The 24,712-nt window shown below is 45.1% G+C and overlaps 1 protein-coding gene across 4 annotated transcripts in view; it reads left to right on the top strand.

The window, feature by feature from the left end:
- PITPNB (phosphatidylinositol transfer protein, beta) overlaps window positions 1–24,712 on the top strand; it is a 112,100-nt gene that overhangs the window by 55,537 nt on the left and 31,851 nt on the right. For 2 of the 4 annotated variants that reach the window (XM_011934833.1, XM_011934831.1), the window contains exons 9-12: window positions 1,579–1,689; window positions 3,318–3,440; window positions 6,822–6,907; window positions 8,268–10,240. In XM_011934833.1, coding sequence (XP_011790223.1) covers window positions 1,579–1,689; window positions 3,318–3,440; window positions 6,822–6,869 — 282 coding nt within the window. In that variant the 3' untranslated portion in view covers window positions 6,870–6,907; window positions 8,268–10,240. Of the gene's footprint in view, window positions 1–1,578; window positions 1,690–3,317; window positions 3,441–6,821; window positions 6,908–8,267; window positions 10,241–24,712 lie in introns of those variants that run through there. The other 2 variants (XM_011934832.1, XM_011934829.1) reach the window with 2 other exon arrangements.

Below are 24,712 nucleotides of genomic sequence, written 5' to 3' on the forward strand. Positions count from 1 at the left end.
TCGGCCTCCCAAAGTGCTGGGATTACAGGCTTGAGCCACCGCGCCCGGCCTTTTTTTTTTTTTTTTTTTAAATCATCTTGTAAGCACACCAACACTGGGGCTTCAGGTTTACAGAATGGCTCTTTTCCCCATACCATACTTGCAGTCTGCCTCTGCTCTCTGTGGTGCTTTGGTATGTGCCTTCTGCAGTAGACTGAGCCCTGAGGGCTCACTGCTATGAACCTGTTCCAGGCTTTTCTGGGTCAGCTCAGGAGTATTTTGGTCTTCTGCACACATGACCTTGGAAGTGGACCTGTGTATTTAAGTCACTGATGTATGCTGCAAGCTCCTGGTCCACCCCCACTCACTCACTCCTGAAAATAAACGTGTTAGTATATTGAACTCACTAAGGCAAAGCCTCAGTAAGACTCACAGAAATCATCAATAATAACATGGGTTGCAGTGCCCCCACCTCTCACCCCAGTTTATTTATTTCTTTATTTTTATTACTATTTTTTGAGACAGAGTCCTGCTCTGTCGCCCAGGCTGAAGGGCGATGATGTGACCTCAGCTCACTGCAACCTCTGCCTCCTGGGTTCAAGTGATTCTCCTGTCTCTGCCTCTCTAGTAGCTGGGATTACAGACTCCCACCACCACGCCCAGCAAATTTGTGTGTTTTTTAGTAGAGATGGGGTTTCACCATATTGGTCAGGCTGGTCTCGAACTCCAGACCTCAAGTGATCTGCCCACCTTTGGCTCCCAAAGTGCTGGGATTGCAGGTGTGAGCCACTGTGCCCGGCCTATTTATTATTTTTTTAGAAATAGGATCTTGCTATCTTACCCAGGCTGGTCTCCAACTCCTGGCCTCAGGTGATCCTCCCACCTCAGCCTCCCAAAGCTCTGAGATTATAGGCATGAACCACTGTGCCCCGCCTCTCTTGGCTCTTTAAAAAAAATAGTTTATTTTCCCTTGTTTACCAGAACAAGTCTTGATTTGATTCCTGACTACACCATTTAAACTGTGAGGTGTAGTCATTTGTGGAAATTGAAGTCTGTTTGTATAGGATTTACCTCCAAATACTTGGTAATTACAGATCATTTTTGCTGTTGCGTCACTTTTCGTATCTCCCTTCTATTGAAAATACCTCAGTTAATAAACAGTACAGGTCCACTTGCGAATATCTGAAGATACAGGAGAAAGCTGAATTTCCTTGTCATTTTTTATTGTGTCTCACCACATCCAGTAGGAGTGTGGTAATGGTGTTATGAGAACCCTTGCGTATTAAAGGCTCACTATTGATTTGATGTGAATAGAATTTGGTATTTAATATGAAATCTGAATAGTGTAATTTGAGGCAGAGCAACATACCTATTAAACTTTAGAGCTAGGAAGTAACTTGGTCTGTGGAAGGAGGGTTTACAGCAGGGGAATACTGTGGCTTTTGCTAAAATGATTTCAAGTTTTCAAATATCTGAATTAAACACATGAGATTGTAATTTTCTTCATGTATGTCTGTGATGTCGTTACACAACAGTCAATTTTAATGAAAACATAAATATTTAAGTCACAATTTCTCCTTTTCAATTTTTCTCATCTAGAAGGAGCTGGCAAACAGCCCTGACTGTCCTCAGATGTGTGCCTATAAGCTGGTGACCATCAAATTCAAGTGGTGGGGACTGCAAAGCAAAGTAGAAAACTTCATTCAGAAGGTAAAAATCTGCTGAAAACGTGGTGACTGAGATTTAGGGTAAGATCGGAGCTAGCTATTAATGGGATATCTTCTCTATTGCTACTTTTTTTCCCTCCTTTATGATATGAAAATTATTGTCCCTACATAATTCATTTCAGCCCTTCTTTATACCTCGAAGCAGCAAAGACAGATGGCAGCAGGGGTTTTAAGGGACTTTCTTTGGGGACAAGCACAGCAGCTTTTCATTCAAAGTGCTTACCTTATGATTTGCCCAGCACTTCTGTAGAGAACCCTTTTCCCCACACAGCACGTCCCCAGGAGGACCTGGTGTTCTGATCCTGGCTGGAGGGAGAGAGCGAGCCCAGTCTGCTGAAGGGCTCCTCTGCCCCAGCTCAGCTGGACCCTTCCCCCTACCCTCCATATCTCTCAGAATATATATGTGTGCCTTGTGCTGTCACAGGGGAGGGATGTCTTCTTTAGGTCCTTAGTGAAAATAGGCACACTCTGAACTAAGGTATACAATCTGATGATCCAAATTCTACTTGTTTCTTTTTTATGTCTTCTTTATTAAAGTGAAAGTAACATGGGCAGTTAGATCTAGGAGGAGGGGAGAATTGTAATTTTATAAATGCACATGGTTGTTACTACCTAGGAATGTTGAAACATTTCCTTGGTATTTACTTTTCCTGGAGGGTGAATATTTATTCTGTTATTATTATAAAGAAACCCTCATTATATCTCAGATCTCCACAATTAGTTGTGTCTGTTTCATCATAATTTTTCTATTTTTAAACTATAACTGCTGTAATATTTTATAAGACAAGGATCTCAAAGTGCTGGAAACTTTGATTATTCATGGGCCTGCTTGCAGTTGGCCCACAGTAGGCATTCTGTAAATATTGGTATTCTTCCTTCCTCTTGGATCATAATCATAGATTAACAGTCCAGTTCTGAAAAATGGAAGTCACACATGTAATTGATAAAGTCCTTTCTATTCATGGAAAAATATTTTTAAGTTGAAGATTGTCCAGAAATACTGTTCCATGCAGTTTTCTCTCTTTTTGGGAAAGTTGAATAAAACTTAAATAATCCCGCAATTGAAACCACATTATATACATGGTTTTTAAATATGTTTATAATAGTGGCAGCAACGTGTTGTGTAGAAAAATTAAGGGAGAGTTTGTAATGATTCTTAATTTAATAAAAGAACCCAGGACTCTTTTCTTTCAATGCATTATTGTATTCCACTTCATAGTGGGTGTTAAGAATGACAATATATAGTTTTATAGCAGAAGAAATCTAGTTGACCTTTGCTCATTGACATTTAGAAAAAGGTAAAAATAAATCAGGCCCAGCAGGAATGTGTTGGATTAGGTCATAGACACCACATTTTTTTAGTTTCTACTAGATCATGACACCTTTGCCTAGGAGATTGTTTTCCATTTCACAGGGAAAGGTTCTTTTTTTTTTTTAATTTTGCTGTACACAATGATAATAAAATGGAATTATGATTTCCACAAATCTACAGAGTAGTCTTTTTGAACCAAATATGTAAATTTCATGAGTTAATTGGAACATGTAAAGTTAATGTATCATTAATCTTAGGTTTTTGTCATCTTATGCTACTTTTTTTCTTTGCTTTAAAAGCAAGAAAAACGGATATTTACAAACTTCCATCGCCAGCTTTTTTGTTGGATTGACAAGTGGATCGATCTCACAATGGAAGACATTAGGAGAATGGAAGACGAGACTCAGAAAGAACTAGAAACAGTAAGACTGGCTGTTCTATGGCAATTCTCTAATTTTCCCTTTTCTAAAACTGTATACATGCTTGATAAATACAGAGCTAGAATTAGGAAGAGTGTTATTAAAAGCCATTCCCTATTCTACTTATTCTCATCAAAATGGAGTTTCTTAGACACTGCTATTCCTTCACATATTCTGATCTCTCTTTTGTTGAGCAGATTGTGTGAAGGTAGACTAGAGTTTTCTCAGTCTAGAATTTGTTACCTGTTAAATATCTAATGCTTCTGTATTGTTTCTTACACACTAACTCTAGTTCTCTATGCTGGTTCCTTTTAGACACTTTGCCAGACTAAGTTGCTTTTGGCTCAGTTTGTATCACAGCAAGTTTACAAATATTAACACGATAAGTCCTAGTTTGCTTTTTTTGTAGAAAAGGTAAGGCTAGTGGAATTGCCTCCTCTGCTTCTCCCAACTAGCAGTGAATCTTTATTTCTTCCTAAGCTTTAGGCAGATTCAGGTGATCCTTGGGCAAGAGGTCAGCATGCCACAGTTCAGTGTTACAGCCCATCCCAGCTGCTCGCCACCACTAGTGGGCAGGGCCGGCAGCCAGTGGGCGTCTTCTCTGTCGTCGGGATGGATGCTTCCCTGGCTTCCTCTTGCATGTGTCTGGTTTTGTTTTTGCCCTGGGCCATGTTTGTCTTCAGTTGGCAGTAAGGCCCCATGGGTGAAACGAACCCAAGGAATGTCCAGGGCCTGCTAGTGGTTTCCATGTGGTCATCTCGAGTCCTGCCAACAGGCCCAGTTTTGGAAGCCCTGCAGGTGTGAGCATTTGACAAACGCCTGTGTGTGAGGCAGAAACTCCATTTAATCACAGGAGAATGGCAGCAAATCAGATTCTTTGGCACAAAAGGAAACCTATTTTTCTGGCACATAGCATCGTAAAGAATCTGTTTAAAGTTGCTTACTTTTGGTGATTACAGCAGATCTGCTTCTAATTAGTTTTATATAAACCTTCTGAGAGGACTAGGACATATTTTCTTTATAAGGCAATAAAATATTTTAACCTTATCTTATACATAAAGTAAACTATAGGCAGACTCCAACTTATGAATGGATTTTGTTCCAAAAAATTTTGATTGTTTGAAATTTGGAACATATTTTATAAATTAGTGTTTGGTTTCTAGACTAGCCGGCAGAAGCCTCTTTGACTCCAATTTCTTATACTAATATTAGGGCTCTGAGTTCTGGATATAGGGAATAGGGTGATGAAATGGCAAGAGCGGAAGATACCCCCCTCACTTCCTTATTTTTATTCTAGCTACAGGCAAAACATTTAAATAGGCAACAGCAGGTCATGGGCACTTCCTACCTTTCTTTCCAGCCCTCTCTCCCACTTCTGTGTTCCCTTTTTCAAGAGTCAGTTGCCTTTCTCTGACTATAACAAGCACCCCGCTGGCCCTCGATACCCCATCCAGTTTTAGTCCATTTGCCTTGTCTGGTTTCACTCCCTCCAAGTACCCAAGTCTCCAGGAATACCTGCCAGCTCAGCCTTCAGCCCTTCCAAGCTGCTGGTGGGTGTCCACTGAACATGAAACAGAAGCAGCAAGAGACACCCATCCACACTAAGCCAATGATGTAGCACTGGCATTTTCAACAAGGATTTACCAACAGCTCAAACCCTTGGGAGAGAGCCCTTCTCTCAGTTTTTAATTTTTATGCTGAAGAACTGTGTGTCACATGGGGAAGAGTAGTTACCATTGACCAGGTGATAAATATAGCCCTATCTGGTTTGGACTCTGACCCCTGCCTATCTCTGGACCCCTTGGACAGAACTTGACTGAGATTTCTTCCCCCCAGGGAAGTGTTCTTGCTTCCCTAACAAGTTCTCAGCCGCACAATACCTGAACACAGAATGGTGCCAGCATCAACACGCTGTGACCCTCCACTGTGGAGCTCGTGACTCTTGCTCTCAACTATGGCAGTGGGCCTGCAGGTGCAGCTGCTGCTCCATGCAGATCCGTTATTTGTGAGCTGGAAATTGCACTCATGAAGAAGGTGTAAGATAGAGAAGTAAAAGCCCAGTTCCTTAGACAGTGTCACCATTCTTATACCCACATTGCTGAAACTGATTAACCCCCTCATAAAGCTAGTAGAAAATCTGTCATTGCTTCACAGTGAGGGTACATAGCAATTGCTTTGTCAACTATCTCAAAAACATTTTAAAACAAATTTCACCATTAAGTGCTGCATCTTGACGTTGAATCCCATTTAAGTTATTTTGCTGTAGGTCATTGGGGAGTGCTTGATTCTACATCACAGAATCAAGATGCTGCTACTTTGAGTCCTAACAGTGGCTTTGTGAAAGCATCCTCAGAATCTGGGCAGCATCAAGCCTGCAGGCCAAGAATGCCTACCCAGAAAGCACCTGCCTCTTGAAGAGGCATCCCATTTTAGAGTCCTCTTTACCACACAGGAATTTCTTTTTCCTTGAGGTCCTGACCCCTGACACCTGATGATAGATTTTAATGACGTTATAATACTCTTGATTCGCAAATATTTTAAAAATTGGATTTCTTTCAAATGGGTTTTGGCCCTGGAGAGAACTAGTATCTTGAGAGGTTAGGCACATGAGGAATGCCCCTGCCTATGATCTGCAGGGAACTGCCCTGGGGTTGAGGCTCAACGTCTGAAGGAGGACTTTAGGTTAACGTTTTACCTGTTTGTTCTTAACTGGCACTTCTGGTACAGGGGTGGGGGTGAGGATGTGTTGAGTTTTAATGCATTTATTGCATTTGTTTGTTTTCTGTTCATTTGGTTTTTTTGTTTTCTCATTGAGTTGTGTCGCTTGTCTGGTGGCTATTGTTATGAATGCCTGTCCTTTCTAATACATCTGTGTGCACTTCATGGTTTGCCATACATTGTTTCTGTGCTTGCCTTTTCTTCCTTTCACTCTCCCTCCTTTCAGTAAACTTCCTTTAAAGGACTCCGCTGAGAGACCCTGTTCTCAGAAGCAGCAGAGAGGTGAGGCCCACACCCTCATGGCTTCCTTGTCTGGCCTAGGGACTATACAAATGTGGACCAGACCTTTGGGCCATTTTCTCACATATTGGCAAACAATTTATTTACCCATTGGCTGTTTTTCATAATTTTTTATCAGTCTGCAGGCTTTTGTTTTTTACATTTAAGGATAGATAAACCTTAGTTTGTGCTAAGAAAAGCCTTTTGCAAGAATGTCTTTAAGCCAAGGTTATTTGAGGGGCCTCAGAACTTTATTCTTAACGTGGATATGGTTATAAACAGTCAGCCGTCACTTCATAATTTCTTCTAGATCTTTTTTCTCCCCTTGCTTACTAACCCCTATTTAGAGTCTGATTTCAGCAGCTCACAATTTTATTTTACGTTTAGATGCGTAAGAGGGGTTCCGTTCGAGGCACGTCGGCTGCTGATGTCTAGATGAGTCCCCTGTAGGGTCAGAGACAATATCAAACTGTGTAAGTGAAGACCTGGGTAAAAAGATGTTTCAAAACCTGTACCTTTTTGGTGATGGGCAGTTAACTTGCTGAGCAAAAGCTCTAAGTGTTAAATGTGGTTTTATTTTTAGAATTTAGAAGATAAATATTTTAGAAATTAATAGTGAACATTAATTATATAGTCTTTAAAAATTTTACCTGTGGACCAGGTTGAATTTAGTAATCCTGGGTTAGTTTTTAGTGTTATGGGTTAGAACCCAGCCGCCAGGTGCTCTTACTCATCGTGTAGCACATTGTCCTAGAAGCTAGCTGATTTTTCAATACCGAGTTAATTGACCTGGTTCTTTGTAGAACCATTTGTGGTTAGTAAGGAAATATGTAAAATCACTTGAGATCAAATAAAGATTCTCTATCCCATACCATACGAGCCAACCTCAATAATTTATTTTGGCTGCAATATTTTCTGTGCACCAGAAAGTCTTCCTTGATATTTCGTCTTCAGTTATTACAGTTAGCTGTACTCTGCGTAAATGCACTTTAGTTCATTTCTGTGATCTTATTTCTTTTTTTTTTTTTTTTGAGGCGGAGTCTTGCTCTGTCGCCCAGGCTGGAGTGCAGTGGCCGGATCTCGGCTCACTGCAGACTCCGCCTCCCGGGTTCACGCCATTCTCCTGCCCCAGCCTCCCAAGTAGCTGGGACTACAGGCGCCCGCCACCTCGTCTGGCTAGTTTTTTGTGGTCTTACTTCTTTCAAACATTATATGCCCATATAACAAATTTTCCCAGAGATGCAAAAAAAAAAAAATCAAAATCTCCCTCACAAATTGAAACCAGTGTGAGTAAACAAAGATCGACAGTATGCTGTATCATTTGTTTATATTGAACTATGATGTTTATTAGAAAAAGAACGAGATGTAACACTCCCCTCCCTCCACTGTGGTTCTTTGCTGCCCCACATGAGCTACTCGCTCTTTTAATTTTTGAACATTGGGATGAATGAAGTGTTCAGTTGTGAGAAAAGCTAGTTGTGCCAATAACTCTTCCAAGATACCCCCAAAACACTTTTAAATTCCATGTTCATTAAAAAAAATAATAATAAGTTATTGTTACTTTTGTTAAACTCTCCTAAGTTTTTGTGATTTATTTCTGCCTCGACTTTATTTTCCCCTCTGATGAGAATATATTGTGGCATTAGTAGTAAGACCAAAATCTTTTTAAACAGATGAAAATTGTAAGATGCAGTAGTAGGGGTACATTTTCTACCAAAAGTTTTGATACATTGAGAAATTTTTTGTTTTGGAAAGTGAGTGTGACAAGCTGCTGTCTAACATTTTCTGTCTCTATTTTAACACATTTTGCACTGTCTTTCACTTTTCTTACAGTTACGTAATCAAGGTCAAGTGAGGGGAACAAGCGCAGCCAGTGATGAGTGAAGAAGAATCTGACCAGTATCTTGCAGTGTTGACGTTTCCCAGATGTGTGCTTGTGATGATACACACACAAGCACAGGTTCTCCACCACGTGTGTATATATGTATGTGTGCATATGTCTGTAGCTGTATATAAAGTGCATGTAGAGCTACAGATCCAAATACACACATTTGTGTATATATGTACATACAGACATACTGAAGGGATTAGTACAATTTCTCCAAAGTACTGTACCTATCTTCAGCAAGAATGCAAAAGAAAATATTTTCAATATATATACCTGGAACAGATTTTAATAATTATCAGAGTAATACCGTTAATGGACAAATTGACTGCAATGTAATACTAGCTGGTATGTTTCATAAATGTCAAGTTGTGGACCAACATATATAGCCTTTTATTATTTTTCTCTTCTTTTAAGTCAGTTTCTTATACATTTTTATTTTAGTCCCATAAGCAGTAGACTCCCACAGAAAATTTCTTCAAAATTTTTTGGTATTCCAGGGAATCTGGGGTGTAAACTCTGAATATATTTATAACTATTTATTTCTGGATGGTCATTATCTTGTAGCCAAATTTGACAATATAAGGTAAGGAGCAAAGTTACAGGCCAGTTTTTACTTGTTTGCCCTGAGGGAAAAATCCTTAGAAAAAAATTCTGGTTTTTATTGGATTTTTATATTTTAAATTTCAAATATTTTTCTACATCAAACCTAGCAAAAATGGAGATGACGGTTTCTGATTTATAATAAACACTAGACAATTTTCAGGCTCCTGTTAGGCAAACACATTGATGGAGAAATTAGTCTTAATAGGATTGTAGGCTGTGTAGAAAAGCTGAAAGTGTAGCACTTCACAGAGTCTTGTTTTGAAGATGACAGTCTGTAACTACAGCTTGGAAACTACAAATGGTCTAGATTCCTCAGAGCTCACATGATAGGATATAGTTAGTGATGACATGTTGCTCTTCTTGTGGAAACACACACTTCAAGGGGGAGATGGTGACTTTGAGATAGGAACAATTTAAGGTGCAGTGTGAGTCTGGCCTGCGCGCGGTGAGGAGGCCCCGCCAAGAGGCTGGTGGACCTCCGACTGTGGGATGTGCTCTCAAGTAGGACATCATCAGAACAGATCCTGAACAGGCATCATGAGAATGCTGGTCAGAACGGGCTGCCACTTTTTTTTTTTTTAAAGGAAGGAACAATAGCTAGGTAAGATTTTTATCAGCTTTCTCTGTCTGAATCCAGTTTTTCCCCTGTCAGTCCTGGAAGCTTGAATAGAATTATATTGTTGAAGCCTTCAGGTCACAAACTGTCTTTTTTAACCTCCTGTCCCTCCTAAAACACGCCAACCCCTGCAGTCAAATCACATTAGTAATCTGATTTGCTGACAGTCCTGTCCTGCCTGCTCCTTGTTTTCCCACATGTCCTGCATCCCTCCCCCACTGGAGTGATTTCAGTGAATCAGACAAGGAAGGATGTTTAGGATCACTACTGCGTTGCAATACCCTGTTATCCTCAGCAACAAAACCCACATTTCATACATCCTTTGTGTACTCAGGATAAAGACCGATGTTTACTCTCTGGGCACTGTTGTAAGATAGGTTTTGTCAGAGCGTAATCATTGTCTGCAAAGTGTTTGGTGCGAGGAAGATTATTGCTAATTTTGTGAAATAAAGAGTCTAGCCCTCTCCTTTTAATGAACTTAACTCTCGCTGGCATCTGTAGTATCATTGGGAGCTTAGGCACACATGGAAATGAGAGCCCGGCGCATGGATTTTAATGTTTTTCTAACAACTGTGGAGATATGAGGGAATGTGTGGTGAATGTAAAATACCTAGTTTACTTGGCAGTCTCTTGTGTAAATTACAGTAAAACAAAGTAAATGAAATTTAAAGGAAAAATAAATTTGATCACAAAATGCCACTTGTGTGCTTGAGTGGTTGTTTCCCTGAGCCACTGGTTCGGAACACCTCAGACCACTACTCTGTTTTTCGAGAACTCTGTCATTGGCAGCACTGCCACTCTGGGAAAATGGTTTTGTTTTAATTGCAAATTCTTATTCTTGAAATGTACCTGTGCCACACTAAGTGGTTACGTTTGGTTTCTTAAGTAATTTTCTGTCTTTAAAAGCTAAGCAGTAAACTAAAGGATTACATGTTATTAGTCTCAGCAGTTTTCAGAAATTATTTTTAAAGGGGAAAACAGGGAAAACCCATTGTATTTTTAAAGCACTTAGTAAGGATTTTGCCATTTGATTCTGATTGTTTGAAGATTAGGTCTTTTTGGTGCGGGGTCACCTTTTACCTCTCCTTTTAGGATTTAGTCCTTTCCAGTCTACTTTTTTGTGCGTGTCACAACCATATTCTTGTGGTTCTGGCTCACTTTGTAGAACTGCTGAACATAAGGAGAGGTAGCCGGCTCTATGGTTGGATTTAATATGTAGTGTCATATGTTGGGATATCTTACTGGTTTGTTTTCTGAGGTAAGTTTCTTAGTGTTGTGTTTCAGACGTTGTGTTTGCGTTTACGGTGACACTATCATTCATGCACTTGGCCATCCGAGCATGGATACAGTGAGCACTCGGTTCTCTCTGCCAAGATGAATAAAAGCAGTGTACATTCCAGCGTGGGAGACAGACATGTGGACAGGTAAATTACAAGGCAGTGTGATTAAGAGTAGAGAGTTGGTTGAGAGAGATCTTAGACACCATCCTCATTGTATAGATGAGAAAGCAGAAGTCGCCAAGGCAGCCTGGCAGCTGGGACCCAAGAAGCCTAGGGTGCCAGTCCTTGGGCAATGTGGGGTCAGGCACACCCGGGGCCCTCCTGGTTCCTGGCTGAGTCTTGGACTCCTTCTCTCTCAGTGGAGGCCATGATGCCCAGCTGTAAGGTGGTCAGGGTCACTTGAGACACTGTGTCCTGTAGCACAGTGGGGTGATTCTTCCCTCCTGTTTCATTCATTTACCAAACGGCCTCCTAATTGATCTAAAATCACTTGGATCTTTTGTCCTTGTGGACCTAACACCTGGCTTTTAAAGTTTAACTTTCTGTCCCCTCTTCAACTTGCTAAATTGAAAAGTGTTGCAGCCCAACCTCCACAAATCTTCTCAGGAAATAAGAGACATTTGTTAACATTTGTTTTGTACCTTTCCTCTCAGCAGCTTAGTTGACAAGGGCAGTGTGTGGGATTTCCTGTTCTTGCTCATTTGGAAGGAGAATGTTCTTTGTTCTTAGACCCTCAGCTGTCATGTGAGAGCCATAGAATGTTGCGAGGTGGAGTTCTGTGGATACAGAAGGAATGTTTTCAAGTTAGACTTACTGCCAATGTTAGGATTTGGGACTTTGCATGATTGGGAGGGAGAGGGAGTGCTGGAGAATAGGTTAAAAGTTGTCCCGCTGAGCTTGGAGCATCTCCTGCCAACCTGGAGTGCTTCCCAGGAACCCTGCCAGTGTCACTTGGGGTTATGTTTTCTGATTTGGAAACGTTAAGCAGCAGCAGGTCTCTCCAGAACTGGTTCTTCAGCCGGATTGCCTTGGGAAAGTAGAGATTGCAGCTCTTCTAAAACTGCCTCTCACAGAAGTTCCAAGGCCAGGCTAAATATTGAATGCAGTACTCAGCAGCTGAGACATCTGATGCTTTGGTGACCATCCCTTTCTTCCATCCAAAAGGGCCTCCACTGGAAAGCATCTATTGTTTTAAAAATATTTTAGGACTCATTTTTACTTCCCCCACTGCCTCAAGATCACGTTCGCTCCCAAGTGAGGGTTACAGCCTCTTAGGAGGAATCACTGCTTCATGACTTCCTCAGGCATTTACATTTTCTCTTCTGTTGACTTAAATCATGAACTAAAATTTGTCCCTGTAGGAAAGAAGAATGCTTCCTCCATTCTAGGCTATTCTCATTGTACCCAGACTGTGTCTTCAGGACTCTCATCTCTTGTCAGTTCTGTTATGCTAGAAAGACTGATTTGAAAAAATTGAGCTCGTATAAACCTGTGCCCTCCACCCTGTGGGGGAACCCATGTGGGGAGCCTTTGAAAATATCACTTATCAGCTGGGCGTGGTGGCTCACGCCTGTAATCCCAGCACTTTGGGAGGATGAGGCTGGTGGACCATGAGGTCAGGAGTTCAAGACCAGCCTCGCCAATATAGTGAAACCCCATCTCTACTAAAAATACAAAAAACAGCCAGGCATGGTGGCGGACACCTGTAGTCCCACCTGCTTGGGAGGCTGAGGCAAGAGAATCGCTTGAACCTGGGAGGCAGAGGTTGCAGTGAGCCAAGATCGTGCCACTGCACTCCAACCTGGGCAACACAGCAAGACTGTCTAAAAGAAAAGAAGAAGAAAGAAAATATCACTTATTTACTAGTTGTCTTTCTGTGGCTTGGGTTTGGTGTGCTCTCTGTTCAAAGGACGGGGTAAATTGCTAAGAGAATTCTCCTTCTCTCTTCCTGGAAGATCATTGAGATGACTGCCTTCTGTCCCCTACCCATTCTTCAAAGCTTTGGCGTCAAGTGGCACTTCCTGTAGGAGGCCTTAACTTGGAATGACTCCCTCTGCAGCAGTCCACACCCCTCATATGACTCATATATACTATGCCATCTAAAGATGTCATCTTTAGATCTCTGTATGTTTTGTGTCCCAAAGAGTTTGGGAGCTCCTTAGAGGTAGGAGCCACAGCTGTGCCCCCAAGTAACTTTCCCTGATGGAAACTGACTCTGAAAATCGCTCCTTTTTACCTATAACAGATATCTGCCTGCCCTGTGCCAAGGCCCCTTTTGAGTCCTGGGGTTCGAGCAGAGGGAATAATAACCAAAAAGTCAGTAAGATGTAACTTCTGCCCTCAGAATTGAAGCCTACCAACTAGCAGTGGGAAGTAGTAGTTTTGGTAGCTGATTGTACAAAATTCGATGAGAACAGAGGAGGGAGCTCCAAGTCTGCATTTCCCTCCTTGCTTTCCAGGCACCTAAACCAGAGGTTTCAGAGACTGCAAACTAAACAAATCTAAAGCAAAACTCTTTTTAGTCCTTCCTCCTTCCCAAAAATGTACTGTCTGCATTTACTATCAGTTAACTGTATCACTGGCTGTGCTGCCCAAGCCTGAAATCCTGCCCCTTTTGTATGTCCTGCTCCAATGCAGACTATGCTCTGATGCACCGTCTTCTCATCTAGGGTGGGGTCTGCAAACTTCCTGTAAAAGATTTTAGGCTTTGTGGGCCATATGGTCTATTACAAGTTATTCAGCTCTGCCCTCACAATGCAAAAACATCCATAGAAGACACATAAATGAACACTGTGCCTGTTCTAATAAAACTTTATTTACACAAAGAAATGGCAGGCTGGATTTGACTGGAGAGGCCATGCCTTGTTTGCCAAGCCTTGGTGTAGGGCATTGTGTGGATAATCAGGCTCTGCCCGAGTTAGCTTTGGTGCTGTGCCCCTTCTGGAACACCTGCATGACTTCCTGAGGCCCAAAAGACTACTGCATCCAAAGCCAGTGTCCTGCCATTCTTAAAGTGAAGCCAATGAGGCTTATCAGTCTCACTGCCTATACAGGGTCAGTCACAGGTGGAAGGAATCAAGCTGATTTCTCTGCTGCCCTAAACATGCACATTGACCACAGAAATAGCTCTAAGCACCTGTTCCCCCACCAATATGCACAGAAAGCTGAAGGGCAGAGCTATGATGGGTTAACAAAAGCAGTTGATACATAGAATAGAATGAAGATAGGCCAGGCACGGAGACTCACAGCTGTAATCCCAACACTCTGGGAGGTCTAGGCAGGCAGATCACAAGGTCAGGAGTTGGAGACCAGCCTCACCAACATGATGAAACCCCATCTCTACTAAAAGTACAAAAAGTAGCCGGGCGTGGTGGCACGTACCTGTAATCCCAGCTACTCAGGAGACTGAGGCAGGAGAATGATGTGAACCCTGGAGGAGGAGGTTGCAGTGAGCTGAGATGGCACCACTGCAATCCAGCCTGGGCGACAGAGCAGCAAGACTCCGTCTCAAAAAAAGAAAAGATAATTCTGATTAAACTCTTCTCAACTGGCCTAATTTCTCTCTACAGCATTGTCCAGAAAATGCTATCTGTGGCTGTTAAACTAAATCCTACACTCATAAAAGGGCTCATAGATATCCTGTACCTTTTCCACAATTGAAATACAACTCCCTAGATGCCATTGCTAACACCTTAACCTGGGCTTGGGGTCATGGCTTTTGATGGGATTTGCTGTGCCTGTGCCAGGCCTTTGCCTAGAAAATGAGCCCAGAGTTTCTGCGAGTCAGTGACACTCCACCTTGGGTTGAATCTGTTTACTTGGATTTCTAGGAAGCCGTAAAGCGCCGTGACATGCTTCCGCCTTGTTGATCCTTTATATATTCTGACACCACCTGCTAATCAGTTGATAGCAGAATTGCCTTGCACTCCAGACTGAGGGAGGTTCATGAAGTGGAACGGAGGAGTGGCCTCCTGTGTTTGTTAATGTATGTGCTAAACAAAAGCTTCGCCTCTGGGCATCCCATTGCATGCTGGCTCTCTGCAGCCCAGAATACTGATGCCACGGTGTCAGCGCCGCCTCCACTTTCCCATGGCCTGGGGAGTCCCTGAAACAACTTTTCAGCCTACCAAGAGGTGCTACGAGTGCTCCCCACCCAACGTGTCCTATAGCCTTCTCTCCCGGTGTCATTCTAAGAGAGGTGCTGTGTAGGACAAGACTTCTCCCAAATGAGGCTGGAGGGAGGCTCGCGATCAGGCCCAGAACAGCCATGCATAGACATCACTCAGTCCATTCATTCCCTTAAATCAGAGGTCTGCAAACTTTCTATAAAGGGCTGGATAGTACATATTTTTGGCTTCGTGGGCCATACAGTCTCTGTTGCTCAGCGCTGCCTAAACTAAACTACTCAACGCTGCCTTTGTGGTGGGAAAATAACCATAGACATTACCTAAATGGGCATGGCGGTTTCAACAGAACTTCACACAAACAGGCAGCAGGCCAGATTTGGCCCAAGGGCCACAGTTTTCCCAAATCCCTGGTTTAAGATTCTTTTCATAGTTATTCCTCTTAACATATCAGATTGCAAACAATAATAACAGTACCAACCAGCAATAGCTAGCACCTACTGTAAGTCAGGTACAGCACATCATTGGCCTCTAATCTTCACAATCACCCTATGAAGTGGGTGCTGTCACTATCCTTGTATGCTTGAGGAAGCTGAGGCCCAGATTAATATATATTTGCCCCACGTTTTATTACTAAAAGTGGCGGAGCCAGGACTGTCATCCAGGGGCCTCTCCAGAGGTGCTCATCCTACTGCCCTGTCTTTGAGAACTGCAAAGCTCCATGCTTGTGGCATTCAGCAAGGGGCGACCCTAATGACAAAAATTCTATTATGGATACCCTAGGCTCCCAAACACCCCTTAGGAGTAAACTTCCATGGCTTATTGTTCCCAGAGTCAAGAAAACGTTTCTTCCTAGACAGTGTTGAGCATCCCCTCAGTCTTGGTGTCAGGAATCCCCATGTTGCATTTTACATCCAACCGAGGCACCATCCTCAGGCAAGGCTTCCTGCCATAACTCCTCATTCCCCCTTCCCACCGCTCATCCTTGGTTTTTGCAATGGTGCTGGGAGGCTTGAGGGTTTCAGGGTCTCCTGTATCCATGCCTCCTATTGTAAGCCGCCTCGGAGTACTTAGAGGGCAAGGTTTAATGATAATGAAATGCGGAGACAGGAACTGTGCTGCAGCAGGGTGAGAAATGAGAATACCTGCCCTCCCTCTCCTGCCACAGCCAGGCAGGAAGTCTCCCGGCCTGCCAGCATCCAGAAGGGAGCCGCTGTGGTGGTTTTCTTAGCATGGGGGGATCGTGGGTAGACGCCTCCCTTACCCCCAGAACTGTCTTGAGTGTCTTACTTGACAAGAGAATCTTACTAGAACTTTTTGTAAGGCACAAGGCCTCAAGAACCCTTTCCATATGTGACTGCCCAGTGGTGCCTTCTACCACTGGGGATCAGATTTTTTCAGTTTGGCATCTCATGGCCCATGAGCTCACTCCCCTTCCTCGGCATGGTGTGTGCCAGAAAGCCCATGTGGGGGTGGGGGGTGTATTTCAGGATTCCTCCCGGCCTCTTCCAACCCGACAGGCTCAGATTTTCCACTTGTGCGATTGAGGTCAGCGCCTGCATTCCTGCCGGCAAGTTCCCTGCCTCAGGCGGGGGCTTCTCCCACTTGCCCTGCAATTCACTCTCCACGTTGGTCCTCTGTCCCCGCAGGTTGTGCCACAGGGCACCAGTATCCTTGGGGATGGGGGTGGTGGGTAGGAGGGGAACTAGGCAGCCAGGCCAGCCTGGCTCCGGGCCACCAAGAGGAGATGGCCTCTGTCTGCTTGGGCCTTCATGGGAACAGGGAAGAGACCTCTGGCCAAGCAAGGAACAGTGGGATTGCTTTTGATTGGGAAGAGTTTTGTTCCGTTACTTGTCAACCTATCTTGAGAATGTGCAGCTCGGTGGTCGTGACTGACGTTGCTGCTGGGGCTTTAGCATCCAATACCTGCATTCCAAGCCCACTGCCTCCACTTACCAATCAATGGACCCCCAAGTGGTTGCAGCCCCCCTGAGCCTCCGTGTCCTGCTGGTGGAACTCGAGGTCATTATACTAACACAGAATGTGGCCGTGCAACAGGAATGGCCACAGTGATGCGTGGAAATCTCTGCAACACTGGGTTTGCCTCTTGGTTGGTCTGTTCTTCAGTGAGGGTGACCAGCCATTCTGGTTTGCCCAGGATAGAGGGTTTCCTGGAAGGCTGGACTTTTGGTGCTAAAACCAGTACATTTCTGGGGGAACTGGAAGAGTTGGTCACCCTATTGTGAACCCCAAATGTCAGCATTCATTTAAAAGCAAATACTAGGGCTGAACCAACATTGTATAGGAAACAGTCAACCTTGTTTTGGAACCCCATGTGTCCCAGACCAACTGTCTACTTGAGTCCTAGCAGGGCACGAAAGTTCCCAGGGTGGGGGTGGGGAACAGGTTACATGGAAGCCATTATGCGTTATGCGAGGAGGTGCTGGCCAGGAGGTCCCTGCAGTGCTTTCCTCAGCAGGATGATGGAGGAAGAGTGAATTCCTCCTCTGTGCTATAGTGCCTCATTCCTTCATAGCAGCACCCTGGGGAGTGAGGAGTTACCGCCCTCCCATCTCCTTGAGCACACATAGGTCAAGAAGCTGCTCTCAGGCCGGGCCCATGCCTGTAATATCAACACTATGAGAGGCTGAGACGGGAGGATCACTTGAGCCTTGGAGTTCGAGACCAGCGTAGGCAGCATAGCAAGACCCCATCTCTACAAAAAAAATAAAACATTAGCCGGGTGTGGTGGCACACACCTGTAGTCCCAGTTACTCAGGAGGCTGAGGTGGGAGGATAGCTTGAGCCTGGGAGGTTGAGGCTGCAATGAGCCAAGATTATACTCCTGTACTCCAGCCTGGGCAACAGTGAGCCCCTGTTTCAAAATAAAAGTATTAAAAAAAATTAAAAAGCTGCTCTCAGCTGAAAAGAGTCAAGAGCTTCTGTAACCAAAGATCCCTTTCCAAAAGGAAGAGAGAGCATATCATTCCATCTTTGATTTCAGAACACAGACAAACCTCTCTGGAACCAAGAGGCCCAGCCACCGTCTCCATCTTTGCCTAGCTGTTGCCACTCACCACCAGACTGCAGCCATGATAGCCTTCTTCCAGGTTCTCTGAGACCAAAGCCCACAGTGTGTCCTGTAGCCCCAGAGTCCTTTTCCCTCCTCTTCATCCTTCATCCTCAGCCCCAGGGCCATGTCCTCCAAGAAGCCTCCTTGGACCTCCCGACTCGACCAGCCTCCCTCCTGGGCACTGCCAAGCTGGGAGCTCTGTAAGGACAGATCCCGGGAGTGCAGGGCACTGGCCACAGTAGGCTTGAGGCCTGCCCATTGCCTACCACAGACTAGCCCATGCTCAACAGACCTGTTTTGAATGAATGGAGTGGAGAAGCCCAGAATTTAACGGCTCTCTTCTTATACCTTTCCCACTGATCACCAGGCAGCCTCCCTGTGACCATTAACCATTTCCCTGGCCCTGCCTGCAGCATGACGCAGGCCCCACCCCGATCGGAGTCACTCTACCTCGATTCCCTCCCATCCTTTGCGGGGAAATATTTCTGTTTTATGATGAACTCTGCTCCTCATTTCTCTCGCGTTATCTTAATGAATGAACTGGGTCCCCATCGTTCCCCTGGCCCCCCGGAGTTTATGAGCTGTACAGCAGTATCTGCGATCTTAGTCAGCTCCACACAGTTGTTGTGCTGGTTCCTATTACAGTAATTGGCATAAACTTTATTCTTTTGCAGAGAGATTTTTTGGCCCGCTGAGACTGCATAACCATCTGCCATAAATTGAGACTAGTACGGCTTATTTTGGTGAATGCAAAATTGGATCTCATTCTTTACTCTGTGGCTTGATTCAACTTCCAGATGGTTAATCCACATGAAGTAATAGGAATGCACCACAGCTCTGCTTAGCTGAAGATGGAGACGTAATATTTATTTGCTGGTGTGGAGGCCTCTGAACGCTGCCCTGTTGGGATGTCAATATATAACACAGCAGCACAAAAATGTCAGCTTGTTCCACAGGAGCGACAGTGTTCCTCCGAGTTGCCATGGGGGACCCCCGGATGTCATTTTTTTTTGTCTGCCCTTGACCTAATCTCAAGAGGTTTTGTTCTCTCCTGGGCTGTTTCTTATCAGTTATGTCTGCCCGCGTAGCTGGCTTCACATCTGCTTTGACTTTAGTGCCTGTGACATTTTCATTAATAGTTTTCCAAGGTTGAGCCTTTATTCCAAATATCCTGCAGCTCACGGAAGCCATAGCTCAGCTGTGCCCAGCTGGGGGCTGCAGGGAAATTTGGCCTGGCCATATAGGCAAGCTTGGACCTCTCCACTCAAGCTAATCAAATCCTTTTTAATTTTTACTTCTCCTTGCACTGGCGTGCTGTGCTGGGAATGCTCTGAAGCAGATCTAGGTGAGCAGATCTGGGGTCTTAAACCTCACCAGCACTTTTACTCTGGGGAGTCTTGGCTGCCCTCTCTGCCTGGATTACCCATCCTTTGCCAGCCAGCCTTGCCTGCAGAAACTCCTCTGGATTTCAGAGTCTGTCCCAGGGAAGATGAGGACTCAGGGCTTCCTCTCTGTCCTGAGCTGGCCCTGTGGATTCCGTGTGTCTGAATCAACTGAGGAGTGTGTTAAAAATAGAGACTCTTGGGTCTAGGGGGCACCAACCACCACACTTTGCCCAGGACTGTCCTGGTCTTAGCACTGAAAGCCCCACCTCCTGTAGAACCCCTTAGATTGGGGGCAAACTGGGACAATGGGTCACCCTAGCTGGGCCCACCTACTGATCCAGACCAGTAGAAAAAGAACTTCTGAGGACTCAGGCCTAAAGACCTGCATTTTAATTTGTTTTCATGTGTAATTCTGATGGTGATTCTAAAAGCCGTCAGCCACAGGTGCCTGCAGGATCCATGCTGTCTCTCTCCAGTGTCTGGCACACCGTGGGCTTAGAGGACATTCTTATGATTTTAGTACACAGCCCCATTATCATGTGCTTACAGTGTTTGTCTCCCTCTGCCCAGGTCCTGTTTCTGTTCTTAGTTCCCAGCCCTGTGCCTGGCTTGCAGTCGCCACTCAAAAAAGATTGACTGGAGGAATAATTGGATACAAGCAGATATTCATGGTAGAGAAGAGGACACACAACTCTTTGCCACACACTTTTCCAAAGTTCTGGGGCGGACTCCATTAGAAATGAGATCACGGAAATTCTAGTAGGGTGGGCATCTGATATGGGCTATTTTTTCAAAGGACCGAAAACCTTGAAAGTTTCAAGATGGAACAGTTAAGGAATTAGATCTAAGAGATTCGAAGACAGAATGGACTAGAACTGTGAATGTTCTGAGATGGAATTGCCCTGTCTTCCTTAATCGTCATGGGAGCTTCTGTTGGCAGAACAAATAAGAAGCTGGACCCCTTATACCTGATTCATGAAGTTCAGCATCCCTGAGTGCTTTCAAATGTTTAAAGTTTGAAGCTCCTCCAGTACAGCTGTGCATGAAGGTGGACTCAGGTGTGAGGTCTCCAGGCCGGGCAGTGGGAACTGGGAAATAGGTCAAGCCACGGGGAGGGAGTGGGAACCAGTGTCTGGGTCCAGCAGGATCCCGGTACCATGATCCTTCACTCCTCAACTTAATGCAGGGCTCACCCAGGTGTTCACTATCTCCCCATCACTCCAAGTTGTCCTGTTGCCTTGAGCAGCAGATTTTGCCACCTCTGTTCCAGTCTGTGCAGTGAAGATGAAAAGACCCTCCTCTTGAGGTGAGGCTTCAAAGTGGGCGCAAACATACAGGATTATTTAAATGGGCTTTATCCATGAAACACTGCAGTTGACCCAGGGGCCTAGACCCACACCCTGCCCAAGATCCTTTTGTTGGCAAGAGAGAATGGAGGTGAGGAATAGAGCCTGCAAATGGAAAAGAAGCCAACTGACCCCTTAACAAGGGATCGAACCCACTGGATTTAGTGGCAGTCATCATACTTGTTCAAATGCATGCACTAAAGGTCCAGTAACAGGCTTGGCAGAGAGCCCTGGGCACCGGTGAGCTGGAGACCTGGCTCAACTTCCTGCTCCCTGACTGGGTCAGATGCGCCTCTCATGCCCACACTGGATGCATCAGTGGATCCTGTTGGCTCTGTCTTCAGAATCTGCCCAGGGTCTGACTCTTCTCTTCTCATCGCTTCTGTTGCTTCCAGCCTGACCCTGTCCAGCTGCCATCCTCCCTCCCTGGATTGTTGCTCAAGAGCTTTCTAACTGGCCCCCTCCCCTCCCACAGAGGAACCACAGAGATTCTTCCAGCCAGGCGTGGTGGCTCATGCCTGTGATCCTAGCACATTGGGAGGCCGAGGTGGGAGGATTGCTCGAGCCCAGGAGCTCAAGACCAGCCTGGGCAACAAAGTGAGACCCCATCTCTACAAAAAATTTAAAAATTAGCCAGGCACAGTCACATGTGCCTGTGGTTCCAGCTACTTGGGAGGCTGAGGTGGGAGGATTCCTTGAGCCCAGGAGTTTGAGGCTGTAGTGAGCTATCATTACACCACTGCACTTCAGCCTAGGCAACAGAGCAAGACCTTGTCTCAAATAAAAGTGGGGGAGATTTTTCTAAGTATCAAACAGGTCACATCCTCCTCTGCTCAAAGCTGTCCCATGCAACTCATAGTGAAATACAGATTCCTTACTGTGGCCTTTACAGTGTCATCCTCTCCCCATCTTCCAGTCCTTCTCCCCACTCCAGCCACACTGGCTGTCCAGCACACCAAGCAGGTCCCCTTAGCTTTTGCAGTGGCTGTTCCTGCTGTCTGGAATGCTGTTCCACCAGATCTCCTCCACACAGCTCCCTCCCTTACCTCACGTAGGTTCCCAAATGTCTCCTCTACGGGGAGCCTTCCTGGACCACTGTTTAGGCCCTGCTCCCATTTCTCATAACTCTTAATTATTCATGGCACTTATCTCTATGGGCAGTGTGTGTGTGTGTGTGTGTTGCTTGTTTCCCCACTGGACTAGAAGTTCCGTGAGAGCCTAGTTTGCACTGTCCTCAGTACCTGGAACCAAGCTTGAGATGCTCAGTCAGCTTTTGCAAATGAGGAACTCCACCAATTCTCCCATGTTAAAATAGGCCAGCAACTCTCAGTGAACCACACAGTAGTTGCAAAGATCACATAAAGCTGAACAGGGTTGTCCAAATGTAATGATGGCCATTAGCGTCTCTCCACCCCAGATCAGTGATTCTGAAGCATTCTGTGTAATTGGAGCACAATTAAGCATATGGCAGTCTTTCCACCGGGCCGGAGATCTGATTCGGAGCTTTCGCAACACGATTTCTTTCTTGTTCCCAGTAACGTCAAGTCCAGATCCACCATCAGGCGGGCTCTGTGGTCTGGATCACAGGAGAATACTGGGGAAAGAGAATCCTGCTGAAAGGATTTAATCTGAAGACATTGGGTCACATATGCAGGGGTAATTTCCTGGATTTTGCAGGCAATGTAAATAACTGCAAGAGGATTCCCGCTGTGTGACATGAGGTGCATCCTGCCGGGCTGGAACAGGAAGCTGCCCAGGCTGGACTGCTATGGATGCACCAGGCAGGGCCCCCCCCGCCGATGCAATTGGCAGAGCTGCACCCCACTCCTCCCTCTCTTACCCATGCCACACCACCTACTAGCCTCACTCAGTCTTCCAGGAGTGCCAGGCACTGTGCAAAGCCTTCTCAGGGTAGCAAGGGTTTAGAGGCCAACAACAGAGATGAGGATGAAGATGCCAGTTACCACCCAATTCAGTCATGGAGTGAGATTTCTTTCACAGTACAAACCGTGGCTCCCCAACTGAACTGTGAACTTCCTTGGGGTGAAGTCTGCATTTGAAGCAGCCAGCCTGTGGCAACTTGGAAGTCATCTGTGGCATCTCATTTTTATAGATGAGACCATGAAAGGAGGAAGTGAAGTGTCTAGTGGGTCAGGGTTGGAAGCAACTTAGATGTTCATCTGTGGGGAAATGGATAGATATAATAAGGGATACTGGGTGGGCACAGGGGCTCACGTCTGTAATCTCAGCACTTTGGGAGGCCAAGGCAGGGGGATCACTTGAGGCCAGGAGTTTGAGACCAGCCTCGGCAACAGAGTGAGACCCCCGTCTCTATAAAAACTAAAAAAAAAAATTCACCAGGTATGGTAGTTCATCTGTAGTCCCCCCTACTTGGGAGGCTGAAGTGGGAGGATCACTTGAGCCCAGGAGTTCGAGGTTATAGTGAGCTATGATTGTGCCACTACACTCCAGCCTGGGCAACAAAGCAAGAACCTATCTCTTAAACTTTTTTTTTTTTTTTGAGACAGAGTCTCGCTCTGCCGCCCAGGCTGGAGTGCGGTGGCCGGATCTCAGCTCACTGCAAGCTCCGCCTCCTGGGTTTACGCCATTCTCCTGCCTCAGCCTCCCGAGTAGCTGGGACTACAGGCGCCCGCCATGTCGCCTGGCTAGTTTTTTGTATTTTTTAGTAGAGACGGGGGTTTCACCATGTTAGCCAGGATGGTCTCGATCTCCTGACCTCGTGATCCACCCGTCTCGGCCTCCCAAAGTGCTGGGATTACAGGCTTGAGCCACCGCGCCTGGCCTAAACTTTTTTTTAAAAGGGATATTGGTAAAATGGATTATTATACAGCAATGAAAAGGAGTGAGTTATCACCACATTTACCAGTAAGGATGAATCTTAAAAATTAATATTGACCAAGAAAAGAAAGTTGCAGAGGAGCCACAGTTGGTAATATCATTTATGTTCATTTTAAAAACCATTTACCCATGGCAGTGCTCTTTGTTGTTCTTGGATATATACATGTGTGTACATAAACAGGTGGTAGATAGCCTGGAAGAACAAAACTATGTTAAATACAGGATGGCCCATGTCTGTGGCTGTGAGGAGGGGAATTGACTCAGTTTGAGTGACTGTCTAGACCAATGATGATATTGAGCCTCTCACAGACAAGTGTACTTGAGGGAATCAATTCATTCCTGTGTGCCTGCCAATTAAAATAAGTGAGTAAGTTTCCCAGTGTCTCCCATCCTGCAATGAACACAGCCTGGGCCAGGGGCCCATGACTCCCAGTCTGCCTCTGTCCAATTCATGGGACTTCTGCATTCATAAAATCAATATCCTAGGAGAGCTTTCTTAGCCAACAAAAAATTCTCTTCTGAATCTTGAATATAAAAGTCTACTCCCGAGTGCATTCTCCCATCTGCCTGGAGATCCTGTGTGTTCTTTGGTTTATGTGGAACATCACCATGTCTGCTTGTTTTTGCTGTTGTGTCTTCTTGTTCTTGCTAAGGGAGGCTGATTCAGCCTTAGCACACCCGCTCCTTCCTCAGAGGCCGCCTTTGTTCTTCCATGATCAAACTTCTTTGGTTCTTTTTTTTTTTCCTTCTCTCCATCCAACCCCATTTACCTTGAACATCATCTCTGTGCCATGACCTCTGCTGGGTGGGATCCAGATGGCAGTGCAAGATAGTTCCTCCCCTCAAGGGACTTAAAATTCAGTACTCCCTTCCCCCAGGCCTAGCAACAGGGTAAGGCAGGGTCAGCTATGAAGGAACAGGGATCTCCAAAGGGAGGTCTATTCAGAGAAGAAACATTCTTTCTTTCTTTTCTTTCTTCTCTTTCTCTCTTTCTTTCCCTCCCTCCCTCAATTCAGTACTCCCTTCCCCCAGGCCTAGCAACAGGGTAAGGCAGGGTCAGCTGTGAAGGAACAGGGATCTCCAAAGGGAGGTCTATTCAGAGAA

The sequence above is a fragment of the Colobus angolensis genome, unplaced genomic scaffold, assembly GCF_000951035.1.
Source record: "Colobus angolensis palliatus isolate OR3802 unplaced genomic scaffold, Cang.pa_1.0 Scaffold139, whole genome shotgun sequence".
Lineage (NCBI taxonomy): Eukaryota > Metazoa > Chordata > Mammalia > Primates > Cercopithecidae > Colobus > Colobus angolensis.